This window comes from Acinonyx jubatus, chromosome C1 (genome assembly GCF_027475565.1).
Source record: "Acinonyx jubatus isolate Ajub_Pintada_27869175 chromosome C1, VMU_Ajub_asm_v1.0, whole genome shotgun sequence".
NCBI lineage: Eukaryota > Metazoa > Chordata > Mammalia > Carnivora > Felidae > Acinonyx > Acinonyx jubatus.
The window spans coordinates 21,814,243-21,829,066 of NC_069381.1; the positions used below are offsets into that span (position 1 = coordinate 21,814,243).

Consider the following 14,824-nt stretch of genomic DNA (forward strand, 5'->3'; position numbering starts at 1 on the left):
CTGTGGGTAACTTGAACTGTGTTTTGGGCATGGTGTGTAGCTGTAGAGCAGCATCTCTGGGGTCGGGGTCTCACTGTTATCCCCATGCTGCAGAAGGGACCAGAGGCTCCGAGAGGCTGAGGGGCCGGCTACTCCAGTGTGTCTTGAGATCCGGTACTGGTACCACCTGGGAGCTGGTTTGGATTGCACAATCCTGGGCCCCACCCCAGACCTTCCGAATCTGAATCTCCCTTTCAACAAGATCCGCAGGAGATTCCTGTCCACGTTAAAGGCTGAGAAGTGCCTTTTTAGTGCCCAGAGCCACATGGCTGTTCTGTAGAGCTGAGCTAGGAACCCAGGTCAACTTGACTCTCCACATTCAGATTCTTTTTGTTTGTTTGTTTTTGTTTTTAAAGTTTATTTATTTTAAGAGAGAGAGAGAACAAGCGGGGAGGGGGGAGAGAGAGAATCCCAAGCAGGCTCCGAACTGCCAGTGCGGAGTCTGATGCAGGGCTCGAACTCACGAACCGTGAGATCGTGACCTGAGCCGAAGTCAAGAGTCAGGCGCTTAACCCACTGAGCCACCCAGGCGCCCCCGAACTCGGATTCTTAACCCCCGTAGTAAGCCGTCTGCCCTAGGAATTATTGACAGCCGTACTATTTTAATCTTCAGGGATACGCTTTTTGAACTTTAAAGTAGTAGCAGGTGCTAATGGTTGCTATTGATTAAGTACTGACCTTGACCTACACCAAACCCCTGACCTACGTTACTTTGTTTACTCCTCGCAACAGCCCTAGGAGGGAAATACTGTAATTCCCATTTTGTAGATGTGAAAATCGAGGCATAGTGAAATGATAGGATTTGCCTGAGGGCACACGGCTAGCAAGAGTTAGAGCTGGGATTTGAACTCTGGCAGCCTGACTCCAGGGTTCCCTCTGCGCCAGAGTAAGGGGTCGGTGGGGGGGGGGGGGGGGAGCTAGGTTGTGGCCGTGAACTTGAGGTGAGCAGCCTAGCTTGATTGTTCCCATGTTGACTGCATTGATGCCCTGGGTGTCAGTCACGTGAGGGCAGGACCTCGGGGTTTGGCTGTGGCTTCGCGGTGGGAGTTGGGGCTGGCTCCCCTTTGCAGCCTGAGGGCTCCGGGATGGATGATACAGTAGCTCTTGCCCTCTCTTTTGTGGGAGATAGTGTAGGTAAAGTGCTTAGCACAGTATGTGATCATAATAGGGTCTCAAAAAATTATTATTGATTTTAAAGATTCAAAAAACATTTTATCTGAGGGCCATGAGTAACCCATGTGCCCATATGCTTCCAGCCTGAAGCCTTCATCTGGGTCCCTGGGTTCCCCAAACTCTGGATGACATGTCGTGGGGAGGGGGCACTGCCCATCTGGTTGCCACGAGGGGACTGGGGTGACTGATAAGACCCAGTCTGGGGTCTGGGGTTGATTAGGCCTCTGGGGCTTTGGGGACACCCTGGTAACTTGGGCAGGGTCACCATGGTCTTTATTTGTATCCAAACAGCTGGGCTGTAAGCTGATTGTGGGTAATTCCCCCCAGTTTGTGGGTGGAGAGACCTTTTAGGCCCATAAAGGAGTCGTGTCCTCTGTGGTGTCACACTGCAGAGAGGCAGAGATGGGTTTGGACCCAAGACACTGGTGTCCCAGCTGCTCTTCCCTCGCTGGGGGGCTGGGAGGGCAGGGCCACCCCGGTTTGGAGGGCCTAGGGAAGAGGGTAGACAGTTGCCTATGGGTGTGTGTGCTGTTTCTGGGACAGGAGGGCAGAGGGGGTGAGATCTGAAGGAGTGCGGGGCTGCTCCCTAGGGTCTCACCGCACCCTCTTCTCCTGTTCCAGGGTTACCACAGGTCAAACCACTTCATAGCCACTCAAGGTACCTGCACCTCTGCCCGTGTGCCCCCGTGTGCTGAATGCCCTCTGCCGCCTTTCTGCCTTCGCTCTGATCTGCTTGACTCCCCGTCTGCTCCCTGCTGTCTCTCTACTGTCTGAGCCCCACTGTCTGGTTGGGTCTTTCTTCTGGAATCCGGCCACCAGTCTCTGCCCCTCTTTGTGTTTGTGTCTCCCCTACATGCTCGGCGCATGTCTGTCCATCTGTCTGTCTTCGAGGTGGTGCATGCAGAAGAGGGGAGCCAGGCTCAGTCCTGATGAGTGTGGATTGTGCCTTTCGGTGGGGGGTGGGGTGGGGTGGGCGGTTCCTGGGACCCGCTGGCTGTCTTCCCCCCGCCCCCGCCAACCGTTTACTTGTCCATCCCTCCGGGAGACTTGCCCTATAGACCAAGGATCTAGCCCTCCAGCTCTGCCCCCTGGGTTTCACTCAGGATGATTGGGGTCTCCAGCCAGGCCCTCTCTGATGCTCTCAGGGCCCTCCAGGCACAAATTGGCATTGGGTGGGGTGGGTGTGGAATGAGCACGAAGCCCTCCATGGGGCTCGGGAGACTCCTGGCCTGGGGTGGTGGTGCCGGGCAGCAGGTGTGCTGGCCCTGGGTGGAGACCTTGCCTCAGGGACTAGCACCCTCTGCGCCCCAGGGCCGAAGCCCGAGATGGTCTACGACTTCTGGCGCATGGTATGGCAGGAGCACTGTTCCAGCATTGTCATGATCACCAAGCTGGTGGAGGTGGGCAGGGTAAGCAGGGCCTTGGGGTGAGGGGGTAAGGCGGGCCAAGCGGGGCAGCGAAGAGCCTACTGAGCCTTCCTGTGGGGCTCTAGGTGAAGTGCTCACGGTACTGGCCGGAGGACTCGGACATGTACGGGGACATCAAGATCACGCTGGTGAAGACGGAGACTCTGGCCGAGTACGTCGTGCGCACCTTTGCCCTGGAGCGGGTGAGTCTCCTGTCACGTGGCCCCTCCAGGGGTGCCTGCAGAGGTGGGGCAGAGTCCACCTCCCACCTGCCAGCGCAGAAGCAGGAGAGGTGAGGAGGGCTCTGCTGTCTTCCTTGGCAAGGCAGTCGCTCTGTGACTGGGGAGCACTGCTGGAGGACAGGAAGGGGAGCACTACAGGAGGACAGGAAGAGGAGCATTACTGGGAGCATTGTGGGAGAACAGGAAGGGGACTGCCCTTTACTGATGACTCCAAGAGGAATTGGAGATGATGACAGCTGCCAGGTGTTGGTCCTTCTCTGCACTGAGCATCGTGCTGAGCTGTGACATGTGTTGGCTCCACTCTGAAAACTCTGGAATGAGGTGTTTCCATTAGTCCCATTGTACAAATAAAGACAATGAGGTGGGGTCATTGCATCACTCAGGAGGCCACGTGGTCGGTGACTGGCCGAGTCCTCCCGTATGTGATCCCATTTGATCCTCTGTAAATCCTCAAAGCAGACACTTTCCCCCTTTAGACTAAGACCAGAGAGTCAAAGTGACCTCTTGGGGGTTGCACGGCAACGCGGTGGCAGAGGTGGGCGATTGGCAGACAGGTTTAGGCATCAGGCAGGCCCTGGCCCCTTTCCTGTGTCGTGCTCGTCTTGTCTAACCTCGGGCAAGCAGTTTCTTCTCTCTGGGCCCTGGTTTTCTCGCTGGTACGATGAGTCATCAATACCCATTCGTAAGTTTATCACTGGGATTAATTGAGATCCTGGGGTGAGATGCTTACCCGGCAGGTGTCTAACGGATGCCAGCAGTGACTCTGCCTGTCTCCCCAGAGAGGCTACTCTGCCCGGCACGAGGTCCGACAGTTCCATTTCACGGCATGGCCAGAGCACGGCGTCCCCTACCACGCCACAGGGCTGCTAGCCTTCATCCGGCGCGTGAAGGCCTCTACCCCACCTGACGCCGGGCCCGTCGTCATCCACTGCAGGTGAGGCACCGGGATCCCCAGAAGAGGACTGGGCGTGGTGGTGTTCAGGGTCCCAGAGGGAGACTAGGCTTAGGTTCATCCTGCTTAGAGACGGAGGAGAGACTGACCCCCAAGGGCCCCTTGAGCTTTGGCTCTGAGGTCGGCACCCTCATATGCTTCCCAGGACCTGCAGAGGCCCTGGCCTAGAGGCTAAGGAGGCGCTGGAGACAGAGGGGGTGGGGCTTGGTGAGGCACCAGGCAGGCTGAGTTCTATCTGCTTCCGTTCAGCAAAAGTGTGCATTGCACACCTGCGTGCTAGGTTTGGCCCAGGTGCTGGGGGGGGGGGGGGGCTTTGCTTTCTCTTCTCCAAGTCCCATGGGCTCTTCTCACTGCTTGGCTTTCACACCCTGTGCAACTCCTAGCCCTCACTCCTATCTGTCCCCCGTCCTGCCTTGCTCGGCTCCTGTGACCCCGGCGGCCCTTCCTCTGCTCTGCTTCCTCTCTGGCTCCACATCTTTCTCTTGCCTCTTCAGTGTCCTGTCTGGTTCCTGCCCCCACTCCCCTCCTGGGGAGCTTAGCCTCTAACCCTGTGGTTTTACCGATTCCCCAACCCAAAGGTCCTTGGCCTCTGTATCTGTCCTGGCTCCTCTGCTTGGATTCCACTCACCTTCCCAAATACCACGTGGCAGACTCAGTCCCTCCCTGCCCTGCCACCCACAGACTATTTCCATTTGGTGTCTTTAGGCTTCTTTAAGATACCGTCTTTAAAATAAGACTTCACTGAGGTATAACATACTTGAAGCAAAGTGCACACGTAATAAGTGTATACCTTTATCAATTTTCCATAAATTGAACACACCCGTGACATCACCAGCACTGTTCAGATCAAGAACTAGAACGCTAACAGCATCCAGAAGCCCCCTTGAGCCGCCTTCCCGTCTGTACCCACCTGCTCGCTCCTGGAGCAATCAGTATCCTGCCATCTCAAGCGTAAATTCATTTTGTGTTTTTGAATTTGCATAAATGGAATCCTACGGTGTGCACTCTTTGGTGTCTGAACCTTACGTATGTAAGATTCATCCCTGTCGGATCACAGGCTACTGGGTGACTCACCCACAGTGTGTTCATCCATTCTGCTATTGATAGGAATTTGGGTGGTTTCCAGCTTTGAGCTATTATGAATAGAGCCACTAAGGACATTCTATTGCCTGCGTTTGGGCCGGCAGACGCGTGCATTTCTGGGGGGTACGTACGTGGGGTAGAATTGCTGCCATGTAAACATTCCGCTTTTAAGTAGATACTGCCAAACTGCTTCCCGAAGTGGCGGTACTGATTTCAGCCCCCGGCAGGGGCGTGTGGAAGACCCACTGCTGTGCGTTCCTGCCAATGCTCCAATGCCACCATTTCGAGCCTGACAGCTTGGTGTCATTTTTGTCCCCTCGCTCCGCCCCTCAACTCTGCTCAGCTCTTTCTGACCATGAGCATCCCAGAGATGGGTCTGACCCAGCCCAGCTCTCGAGGAGCTCCCAGTCGGGTCAGGGAGACAGCCACAAAAACGACGACCGCGTAGCAGGAAGAGGGTTTGATAAGAGCCTGCCCGAATTACTCTCGGAGCTCAGAGGAATGATGTCTGGGGAAGGGTTGGGGAGGCTCCATTGAGTATGCGAGTGGCTGTGAATGTGTGGGGCTTTGAAGGTTGTGTAGATCTGGGGCTACCCAGGAGGCAAGAACATTCTTGGATGAAGCTCTGAGCATCACCTTTGTCCTCTCCCCAGCTAAGTTGCTACCCTTCCCCCTCTCCCCTCCTGAGGCCCGTCCCCAGCTCTGTCTTGTGTCACCTTTCACCACGACTCCTGCTGCAGACTCCTCCCTGGCTCCTCCTTGCTGGTGCAGTGGGGTGTCTGTCTCTGTCCCCCAGTCCCTGTGTGGTGTAGGCATGGCCAGGTACCCCAGAACCCCTCTTCCCTTCTTGGTCCCGGGCTCCCTCCCCAGGCTCTGACGGGGCCCCTGGCTGCTCTCTCCCCAGCGCGGGCACCGGCCGCACAGGCTGCTACATCGTTCTGGATGTGATGCTGGACATGGCGGAGTGTGAGGGCGTTGTGGACATTTACAACTGTGTGAAGGCCCTCTGCTCCCGGCGCGTCAACATGATCCAGACAGAAGTAGGGGACGCAGCCCTCCTCCCCTCCCCTCTCCAGGACTTGGGTCCCTCGTGGCAGAACTCAGAGCTGGTGGAATGTGTCAGAGGGGTGTCCTTGGGGCTGAGATGCCTGAACTTGGCCCGCCAGCCTCTTAGCGTCTTCCCAGAGTCCGCACCACTGTGTTCATTCGGGTGAGGTCAAACAGCGGTGGGCCAGGGTCAGGTTCTACAGTCAAGATCCACTCGTGTTTGCTCTGCCCTCACCTCCAGAGCTCCTCACAGGGTTATTATAGAGATGAATATGAGATGAGTGAACGTACCCATGAAAGTTGTTTCCAGCAGGGTTGGTCCAACCTGTAGTAACACGTGGTTGGGCTCCAGCACCCCTGCCTCAACCTTGGGCTCGCTTCCCCCTGCCATCACCCCCAAATCTCTAGGTCCTGGTCCCCTCCTGCTTCCTTATATTCTCTCCTCCTGTTCCAGGAGCAGTACATCTTCATTCATGATGCAATCCTGGAGGCCTGCCTGTGTGGGGAGACCACTATCCCTGTCAGCGAGTTCAAGGCCACCTACAAGGAGATGATCCGCATTGACCCCCAGAGTAATTCCTCCCAGCTGCGGGAAGAGTTCCAGGTGGGGCATGAGTGTGTGTATAGGAGTGTGGATGTGGCTTGTGACTCTGTGTGTGTGTGTGTGTGTGTGTATTGGGAAGTCCTCAGTGCTATAGGCTTCATTGAGAGCCAAGAAAGAGGGACCGAATGGGGCTACTGGGAAGGACTTAGAGACTGGCCTTGAACACTCACATTACTTCTCCAAGTTTTGGTTTTCTTATCCCGGAAAGCAAGTCAATATTGCCCCTGCAGTGTTTGTACTCTCAGGATGTGCAACTTCGGTTGCTGACAAAAATCCAACTGCATGACTTTTGTAATGGACAAGTCTGAAGATGGTGCAGCTTCAGTTATGGCTGGATCCAGGGGCTCAGATGATGATGCCAACACTTAGCCTCTGCCCATTTTTAGTTCTGCTTTCTTTGTTTTCGGCTTCTTGGACCCACACCCTGGCCGCCCCCAGCAGTGCCAGGCTCATGTCAGGAGACCGGAGAAAGGACTCCCAACAGCCCCAACAGAAGTCTTAGACCAGCCTCTCCGGTGCCTTCCCGGAGCCAGTCACTGGGGCCAGGAAGATGGAACACATTGATGGGCCCAGGAGGGGTTCTGGGGGTGGAGCCACTCTCAGCATGTCATGTGACCGAGATGGGGGAAGGGCTGGTTCTCAGTGGGCAGGCAGAGACCCCACATGTCCGCTGCACTCCAGGTTCCCGCGAGGGTTCCGTGGGGTGGCACCTTCTGGATACCTGATGCCGTCCAGCCAGCGTAGGCTGGTGTCATAGGAAATGCTGCCTGTGATTCTTGGGGCCTGTTGGGCTCTGGGGATCATGAGAGACTGGGGCTCCCCATTAGGGACCCCCAAGGACAAGAGAAAGAAGCCGGGACCCCATCGATCAGGCTATATGAGGCATGAGGTGGAGGAGATAACCTGGAGTCCCAGGCTTGTGGCAGCACAGGTGCCTCGGACTTGCGTTTTGTTCAGACAGGGCTGAGCATCTCTGCCAGGCCCCTGGAGTCCGCTTTGCAGAAGACGTGGGGCTTCCCGGCTTGTCTTCTTGAAAGCGCCTGAGAAGCTCGTAACGGTCCTCACTGTGCCTCGCACGTCTGGAGCCTTGCATGTGCCTGGTGCCGTGCTTGGTCCTTGGCGTCATCTCTTTATCTTTCCGATAGCCCCTCGCGGCAGGCATATTATTATCCCACTTTACGGCTGAGAAAAGCAGTGCTGAGAAGTAGGACAGCTTGTCTAAGGTGATGCAGGGAGCAAGGAGGCAGACTCGAGTCTCCGGAGCGCTGTTCAGAGCCTGCGCGGTCTGGAGGCTGGGAGCTTGGGGTCCCTGCCCTCTCTCCCTTCTGTCGGGGCCTCAGGTCTCCAACCATAAAATGGGGTTAGTAGCCCAGCTCAGTGTGCTTCGGCGGGAGCTGTGAGGAGGCCCAGCAAACACTGGATGTCTATACTCACCCACGCCCACCCTGTTTCTCCTTCCACTCCTTTAGACGCTGAACTCGGTCACACCACCCCTGGACGTGGAAGAGTGCAGCATCGCCTTGCTGCCCCGGAACCGAGACAAGAACCGCAGCATGGATGTCCTGCCGCCCGACCGCTGCCTGCCCTTCCTCATCTCCACCGACGGGGACCCTAACAACTACATCAACGCGGCCCTGACTGACGTGAGGGCTTGGGGGGGGTGGGGGGGGTGGGCTCTGGGATTCCCGCACTGGGAAGTATCTGGGAAGGTTCGGGAGCCAAGGGGAAAGGGCCGAGGGCTCTGGTCGGGATGAGGTCAGGGCAGGGAGTGGCCTGTGACTGGTCTGGGGCCCTGAGCTGGGGTCTCAGACCCTTCACCCATGGAGTCGGAAGGGACGTGGAGATTTATTTATTCAAAAATATTTATTGAACTCCTACCACGTGCCGGGCAAAGGCCATACCCCTAAATCTCTGCTTTCCTGAAACTTGTATTTGGGTGATGGGTTGGGACAGCCAGTAAGCAAAGATACACTCGTAATTCCTACAAAAAGCAACCAGGCAGAAGAAATATGTAGTGTGGGGTTTGGAGTGTGTGTATATGGCGATCTTTGATGAGGTGGTAAGGAGGGCCTCTTTGTGGAGGTGACCGTTAAGCAAAGAGCACAAAGAAGGGAGGGAGAGAACCATGTCAATATTTGGAAATTTGTTCTAGGCAACAGGAATAGCACATGCCTAGGCCCTGAGGCAGGGAGCAAGCTTGGCCACCCTCTAACTACCATGCCCAAGTTCCCATTGCCACAAATGTGAGAACCTTTTGTGTTTAGTTCCAAGGGCCGTGGGCTTGGGCACCAGAGGCCTGGGGGCTCACCCTATGAACTCAGGCCTCAGTGTGCCAGCCAGCCTCTAAAATGGGCCACTGGAGGCAGCCTGGCCCCGAGGGGAGGGCTGTTCAGCCCAGGGTGGGCAGAGTGGGAGGACAGCCTGTGGGGGTGCTCAGGCCCTGTCAGGGGTGGCGAGCAGGCCCCGCTGAGTCCCGGTTTCCCTGCAGAGCTACACACGGAGCGCAGCCTTCATCGTGACCTTGCATCCTCTACAGAGCACTACGCCTGACTTCTGGCGGCTGGTCTACGATTACGGGTGCACCTCCATTGTCATGCTCAACCAGCTGCACCAGTCCAACACTGCCTGGGTGAGGCCCCTGCTGCCCAGGGCCTCGCTGTGCTCAAGGGCGTGTCCCCAAAGCCCAGGGTCGGATCCCAGATGTACCACCTATTTGTTGAGTGACCTCAGATGGGTCTTGCTCCCTCCCAGAGCCTTGGTTTCCTCTTCTGTAGAGTGAGGCTTTCGGATGGGAGGGAAATAGCCGCTTTTTATTGAGTACCTGCTGTATGCCAGGGACTCTGCTTCACACTTACGGGCTTCAGGTGAGAAGATCAAGACCTAGAGAGGTGAAGTGACTTCTCCAAGGTCGCAGAGCTGTGCCCCTACCCCAGGCTGCCTTCTTCCGGAGCCTGTGGAACTAACTGGCCGTGGTGGGGGCCTTTAAGGCAGAGTAAAATTCCAGCCTCCTTACTTTTTGACTGTTTGATCTAGGGTAAGTTCATTGGCTCTTTGAGCCCCACTTTCTTTTCTGCCTGGCACACAGTAGGTGCTACGTACATGGCAGGGATAGAGATGTTGCAGTTGCTGCTGAGGTTGGTCCAGACACTGGCCCGGTGGCCTCAGCCTGGGGGCTGCCCCAGTTTCCTTCTGGGGCTCCCAAGGCTGGCTGGCACTTCCAGGAAGTGCAGATGTTCAGCCTGCCAGCCACGCCTGGCCCTGTCCTCTCCATCCCTGGGCCTCTCTTCATCTCCCTGTCCTAGGCGGCCAGGAGGATTCCTGTAAAATGAGCATGACGGTCTCTTGAAGTCTGAGAAGCCTTGCTAACTGGGCTCTTTTCGAGTTGGACACTTGGTATAAATGACCTAGGACTTCCGGGTGGTGGGTTCTTGCCCCGGGGCAGGGGTCTGGAGGGAATCTGGTGTGAGAAGAATCTGCCCTTGCTGAGGTGGAGGGGAAGGACCCGGAGGGAGGCTCACACAGACGTCACTCAGTGTTCACCATTTGCTCGTGCATTCAGCCACCTTTTCCCACTGGCAGGCCCTGCAGCAGGCAGTAGGGAAATAGAAGAACACACAGCCCGCCCTCAGATCTCATGGTCCCGTGGGGAGCAGGGCACAAAGACCAACAGTGACAGCACAGAGGGAAGGGGCTGCCGTGGAGCTGGTCCTGGGACGTGGAGAAGCCTGGGGGGATCATGTATCAGGGAAGGCTTCTGGAGGAGGTGATATCTGAGCTGAGATGTGTAGGAAGTTAACTAGGTGAGGACAGGGCCGGTGAGTGATCCATGGAGAGGGGGGAGCACCATGTGTAAGGGCCTGTACGTAAGGAGTGGCCAGGACCCCAGGCGAAGAGAGGAAGCTAGGGTCCTCTCTTTGTGGGTGTGGTCAGAGAGGGAAGCAGGCGGAGCCGGGAGTCCTCTGGGAGGAGCTTGAGGACTGTTTCACAAACGGGGAAATGGGGGCCCAGAGGAAGGAAGAGCCTTGCCTGGGCTCTAGGCAGAGCTGAGCCTCGAAGCTGGGGCTCTGGACCTGACCTGCTGGCCCGGAGGACCTGTGTCTGTCTGTGTGTTGGGGGGGGGGGGATACACCTCCTTCACCCCTCTGCTGTCTCCAGTCTAGCCTGGAGAGGAGGGGGCATTTAGGGCCCTGAGGCTATGGTAGGGCCCTAGGGAAGGAGTGGGGGTCCTGAGCTGTGTTGCAACCCCAGGGACACCCCAGCTCTGTGAGCTGATGCTGGGGAGCGAGGCAGCAAGAGAGACGGCTGGGGGCAGGGGTGATGGGGTGGGTGGGGGTGACCCGAGGCCTGGCCCTAGAAGGAGGCAGCCTCACGTGGGGATGTGTGTGTGCGAGCGTGTTAGGTATAGCTGTGTAGCTGCACAGCAGGGATTGTTAGTGCCCACCTAGGAAGGGTTTGTCTCTGTGCAGAAGGCGTTGGGGGCCCGTGTGCACTGTGCTCTGATGGGTGAGTGGCGGGGACCGGGGGGGGGGGGGACTTTGCAGGGGAGTTGGGAGCGAGTGAGTGGGTCAGGGTGTGCGGGAGCCCCAGGGCAAGTGTGGAGGTCTGGGCTGGGTATGAGCGGCGGCGGCCGCCCTGGCCCCCTCTGCTCAGCCCTCCCTGTCCGTCCATGCTCTTAGCCTTGCCTGCAATACTGGCCAGAGCCTGGCCGACAGCAGTATGGCCTCATGGAGGTGGAGTTCGTGTCGGGCTCAGTGGATGAAGACTTGGTGGCCCGTGTCTTCCGGGTGCAGAACATGTCTCGGGTGAGTGAGCCGGGAGCCCTGCGGTGAGGACCCGAGGGGTTGCCAGGGCAGCCTCGTCAGACCCTCGTGAGGTCACCACAGGGTCTCGTGACCCCTGTGCTTACACCCCCTGCTTGGCCGCCCGTGCCCCCAGCTGCAGGAAGGGCACCTGCTGGTGCGACACTTCCAGTTCCTGCGCTGGTCCGCCTACCGGGACACGCCTGACTCCAAGAAGGCCTTCCTGCACCTGCTGGCCGAGGTGGACAAGTGGCAGGCGGAGCGTGGGGACGGGCGCACGGTCGTGCACTGCCTGTGAGTGCGGGCCCTGCTGCGGGGTGGGAGGAGGGGTGGGGGCCTGAGGCCCAGTCTGAGAGAGGGCCTCACGGCTGGCACTAACCACCCCCGGGCGGGGAAGGCGGCTGTGGCCTGCACTCTGCGTGGCCGTGCGAGGATGGCCCTGTCTTCCCTGGAAGACTCCGCTCGGTTTCCAGGGTGTAGACTCAACGCCGAACAACTGCCCGGCACTCTCTGTGTGATGCATGACTTTGCCAGTTTAATTAGAGTGCTGTCAGAATTGTTCACTGCGTGAGACAGTAGCACTCCTCGAAGCCAAAGAATTTCCAGTCTTTGTCCGCGCATGCACACATGCAACTTTTTCATTCATTCCTTCACATGCCCCCATTCATAAATTCTCGTACGTGTGTCTGGGTACGCTTACTCCTTTGACTGCCACTCCCTCCTGCTTTTAGCTTTTTTACCCTTTTAGGTCCAGTCTAAGCATACTAGATAGGGATAGGGAGCCGAGTCAGGCAGGGCCGGTCCTCAGGGAGGTTCTAGTGGGAGAGATCCCTTGAGATGGCGGCTGAGGGCCTAGTTTATCCCCCATCTCCCAAGGGGAGCCCTACACCCCGAGGTCACAGGGGGCAGAGGAGGGAGAGCACAGGGGATAGGAAGTGTCTCTCTTAGCCTCGGAGTGTGGCTGTGTACGTGTGTGTGTGTGTGTGTGTGTGTGTGTGTGTGTGTGTGTGTTTTCACCTCGCGTCTGTGTTGCTGGGGGTGACGTGTTCTCGGTGTTCATTTTCCATCCTGCTCTCCGGGTTTTGCTTGTCGCTCTGCGGCCGTCCTCTGTCGCTGTCTTTGTCTCGGTGGATTTCTCCTGGAGCGTGTCTAGCCTCCTTTCCCTCAGAATCTGCTGTCTTTCTCCGGGAGGCTGTCTCCTTAACTGCCCACGGGATTTGGATGCCAGTTTTAGCCTCTGACTTCGCCCCTCTGAGCTCCCAGACCCCTACTTCCTGGGTTCCCTAAGCCCCGCCCCTTACCTTTGGGCCCCCTGGCTCCTCCCTCCTGGGCTCCACCCCTCACCTCGGGGTTCCCTGGGCCCTCCCTCCTGGGTTCCCTGGCTCCACCGGTCACCTCTGGGCTCCCAGGCCCTGACCCTCCTCCCTTTTGGTTCCCCGGTTCTGCCAGTCGCTTGGTTTTCCAGCCTCAGGCCTCCCTCTCTTAAGCCCCACCCCCAAACCTTTCATGTGTGTCTCATTTAGGAACGGGGGTGGCCGCAGTGGCACCTTCTGCGCCTGCGCCACAGTCCTGGAAATGATCCGCTGCCACAACCTGGTGGACGTTTTCTTTGCTGCCAAAACGCTTAGGAACTACAAGCCCAATATGGTGGAAACCCTGGTGAGAGGCCGTGTCTCCCTGCCCAACCGCTTCCAACTTCCCGGTCCATGCCAAGCTAGGTCCCTCTGTACCCACTGCCCTCTGTGTGGTTCCCGCCACCGGGCTGTGGGTCCTGATCTGGTGGTGCCGAAACACGGATCCACGTTTGCCCCCCTCTCCCCTCGAGATGGGCCAGGGCTCGTGCTCGCCCTCTTGTCTCCCACTCCCCCCTTCCCCAGTACCAAAGAGGGACCAGGCTCATGATTCCTTCTCTCCCTCTCCCCAGGATCAGTACCACTTTTGCTATGATGTGGCCCTGGAGTACCTGGAGGGTCTGGAGTCAAGATAGCGGGGCCCCTGGCCTGGGGCACCCACTGTGCACTCAGAGCCAGGCCCAGCACTGATGAGGAAGACCTGGACCCCTAACTCTGCGCCGCTACAGCTCCCCCGGGGGACGGCACTAGAGTGGGCGCCGGGCCATCTCGGTGCCCCTTCCACGGTGCCCGGGGCCTCTCACCATGTCCAATGGGCAGGCTGGGGGCCAAGGAGAGGCTTAGCGAGACTGCAGCCCCGCCTACCTCTGTAGGTTCCTGCAGGTCTGCGCCGTGTATCTGGCACTGCCTGGTAGAGTGACAGGCGCTCAGAGTTGCCAGCTCGGGAGGACCCAGGCTCAAGCCCCTCGACTCCAGGCTCAAGCCCCTTGACTCTGTCCCAGCCCTTGGCAGAGATGAGTAAGGCCCTGTGGGGCCTGTGCGTGGCCAGTTTCCACCCGGCGTGGCTTCCTCTGGATGTGGATGGAGAGTTCACTGGGGCTTGGCATCTGGACTCCCATCTGGCCTGGCCCCTGAGGGTCCTGGGTAGACTGGGCACATCAGACTGGTCCTCTCTGGAGGGGACAATAGCCCCCTCCTCCACCCTGCTGCCCCCCCTACAGCCCCGGGGCTGTTTTGCTCATGATCCCTCCCACTATTACTTCTTTGACGTGTGCTCTGAGCTTCCTCGAACCGAGATCTGCCCATCCTTACCCTGTTCCCTGTGGGGCCCCTTCCCTGCCTGACCCAATGCCTGCAGAATGAAGGCACCTCAGCCCTTCTTCCTATAACTTTCAAGCCTCACTGGTGGGAACTCCTCAGCCTAGGCAATGATAATCTGCAAGGTTGAACGACAGCCCTTGGGGTTGAGGTCTCTGTGGCTCCTGGTGAGGCTGCCCACTGGGGACGGGTCACTGCTAGATCAGGGGTGCTTGCAGCGTCTACGGTTCAGAGGAAGAAGGTGTATTTTGGGATGAAGGAGCGATTCTTTCTTGTTAATTTCATTATTTTTTGATGGGTGGGTGGGAAAAATCTCTTTAAAATGGGGCAGGCCACACCCCCATTCCGTGCCTCAATTTCCCCATCTGTAAACTGTAGATATGACTACTGACCTACCTCGCAGGGGGCTGTGGGGAGGCATAAGCTGATGTTTGTAAAGCGCTTTGTAAATAAATGTGCTCTCTGAATGCCACAGAGGAGCCTTGTGTGTGTCTGGCCACCCTGAGTGGAGCCTGCTCGCCTGCCCCCAGCCTCCTAGTACAGTGGGAGGGCTCTGGGCTGGGAGGCAGAAGCTTGGGTCCGGTCAGGCCCTGATTTTTCCATTCATCAAATGGTGGGGGTGTGGACCAGAGCATCGCTCAGGGGTCTTCTACTTGTAGGGGCAGGTTCCAGAGAACTCTTGACTATTGCTTCAGGCCTCTGAAGCAGCTCCTTAGGCAGTGGGCTTTATCCCGAGACCCCTGAGGGCCACAGAGCTGCCTCTCACCTCTGGGGGCTGGATCTGGGGTTGAGCTCTTTTGAAGACATCAT

The 14,824-nt window shown here is 57.6% G+C and overlaps 1 protein-coding gene across 8 annotated transcripts in view; it reads left to right on the forward strand.

Annotated features, from left to right (window-relative positions):
• Nucleotides 1–14,041, forward strand: part of PTPRU (protein tyrosine phosphatase receptor type U) — a 79,762-nt gene extending 65,721 nt beyond the window's left edge. For 7 of the 8 annotated variants that reach the window (XM_053210256.1, XM_053210257.1, XM_027059863.2 and 4 more), the window contains 12 exons: nucleotides 1,834–1,870; nucleotides 2,524–2,621; nucleotides 2,705–2,821; nucleotides 3,640–3,794; nucleotides 5,800–5,935; nucleotides 6,397–6,546; nucleotides 8,016–8,189; nucleotides 9,035–9,175; nucleotides 11,223–11,348; nucleotides 11,482–11,639; nucleotides 12,869–13,004; nucleotides 13,270–14,041. In XM_053210256.1, coding sequence (XP_053066231.1) covers nucleotides 1,834–1,870; nucleotides 2,524–2,621; nucleotides 2,705–2,821; nucleotides 3,640–3,794; nucleotides 5,800–5,935; nucleotides 6,397–6,546; nucleotides 8,016–8,189; nucleotides 9,035–9,175; nucleotides 11,223–11,348; nucleotides 11,482–11,639; nucleotides 12,869–13,004; nucleotides 13,270–13,332 — 1,491 coding nt within the window. In that variant the 3' untranslated portion in view covers nucleotides 13,333–14,041. Of the gene's footprint in view, nucleotides 1–1,833; nucleotides 1,871–2,523; nucleotides 2,622–2,704; nucleotides 2,822–3,639; nucleotides 3,795–5,799; nucleotides 5,936–6,396; nucleotides 6,547–8,015; nucleotides 8,190–8,698; nucleotides 9,005–9,034; nucleotides 9,176–11,222; nucleotides 11,349–11,481; nucleotides 11,640–12,868; nucleotides 13,005–13,269 lie in introns of those variants that run through there. The other variant, XM_053210275.1, reaches the window with a different exon arrangement.
• The last annotated feature ends 783 nt before the right edge of the window (nucleotides 14,042–14,824 follow it).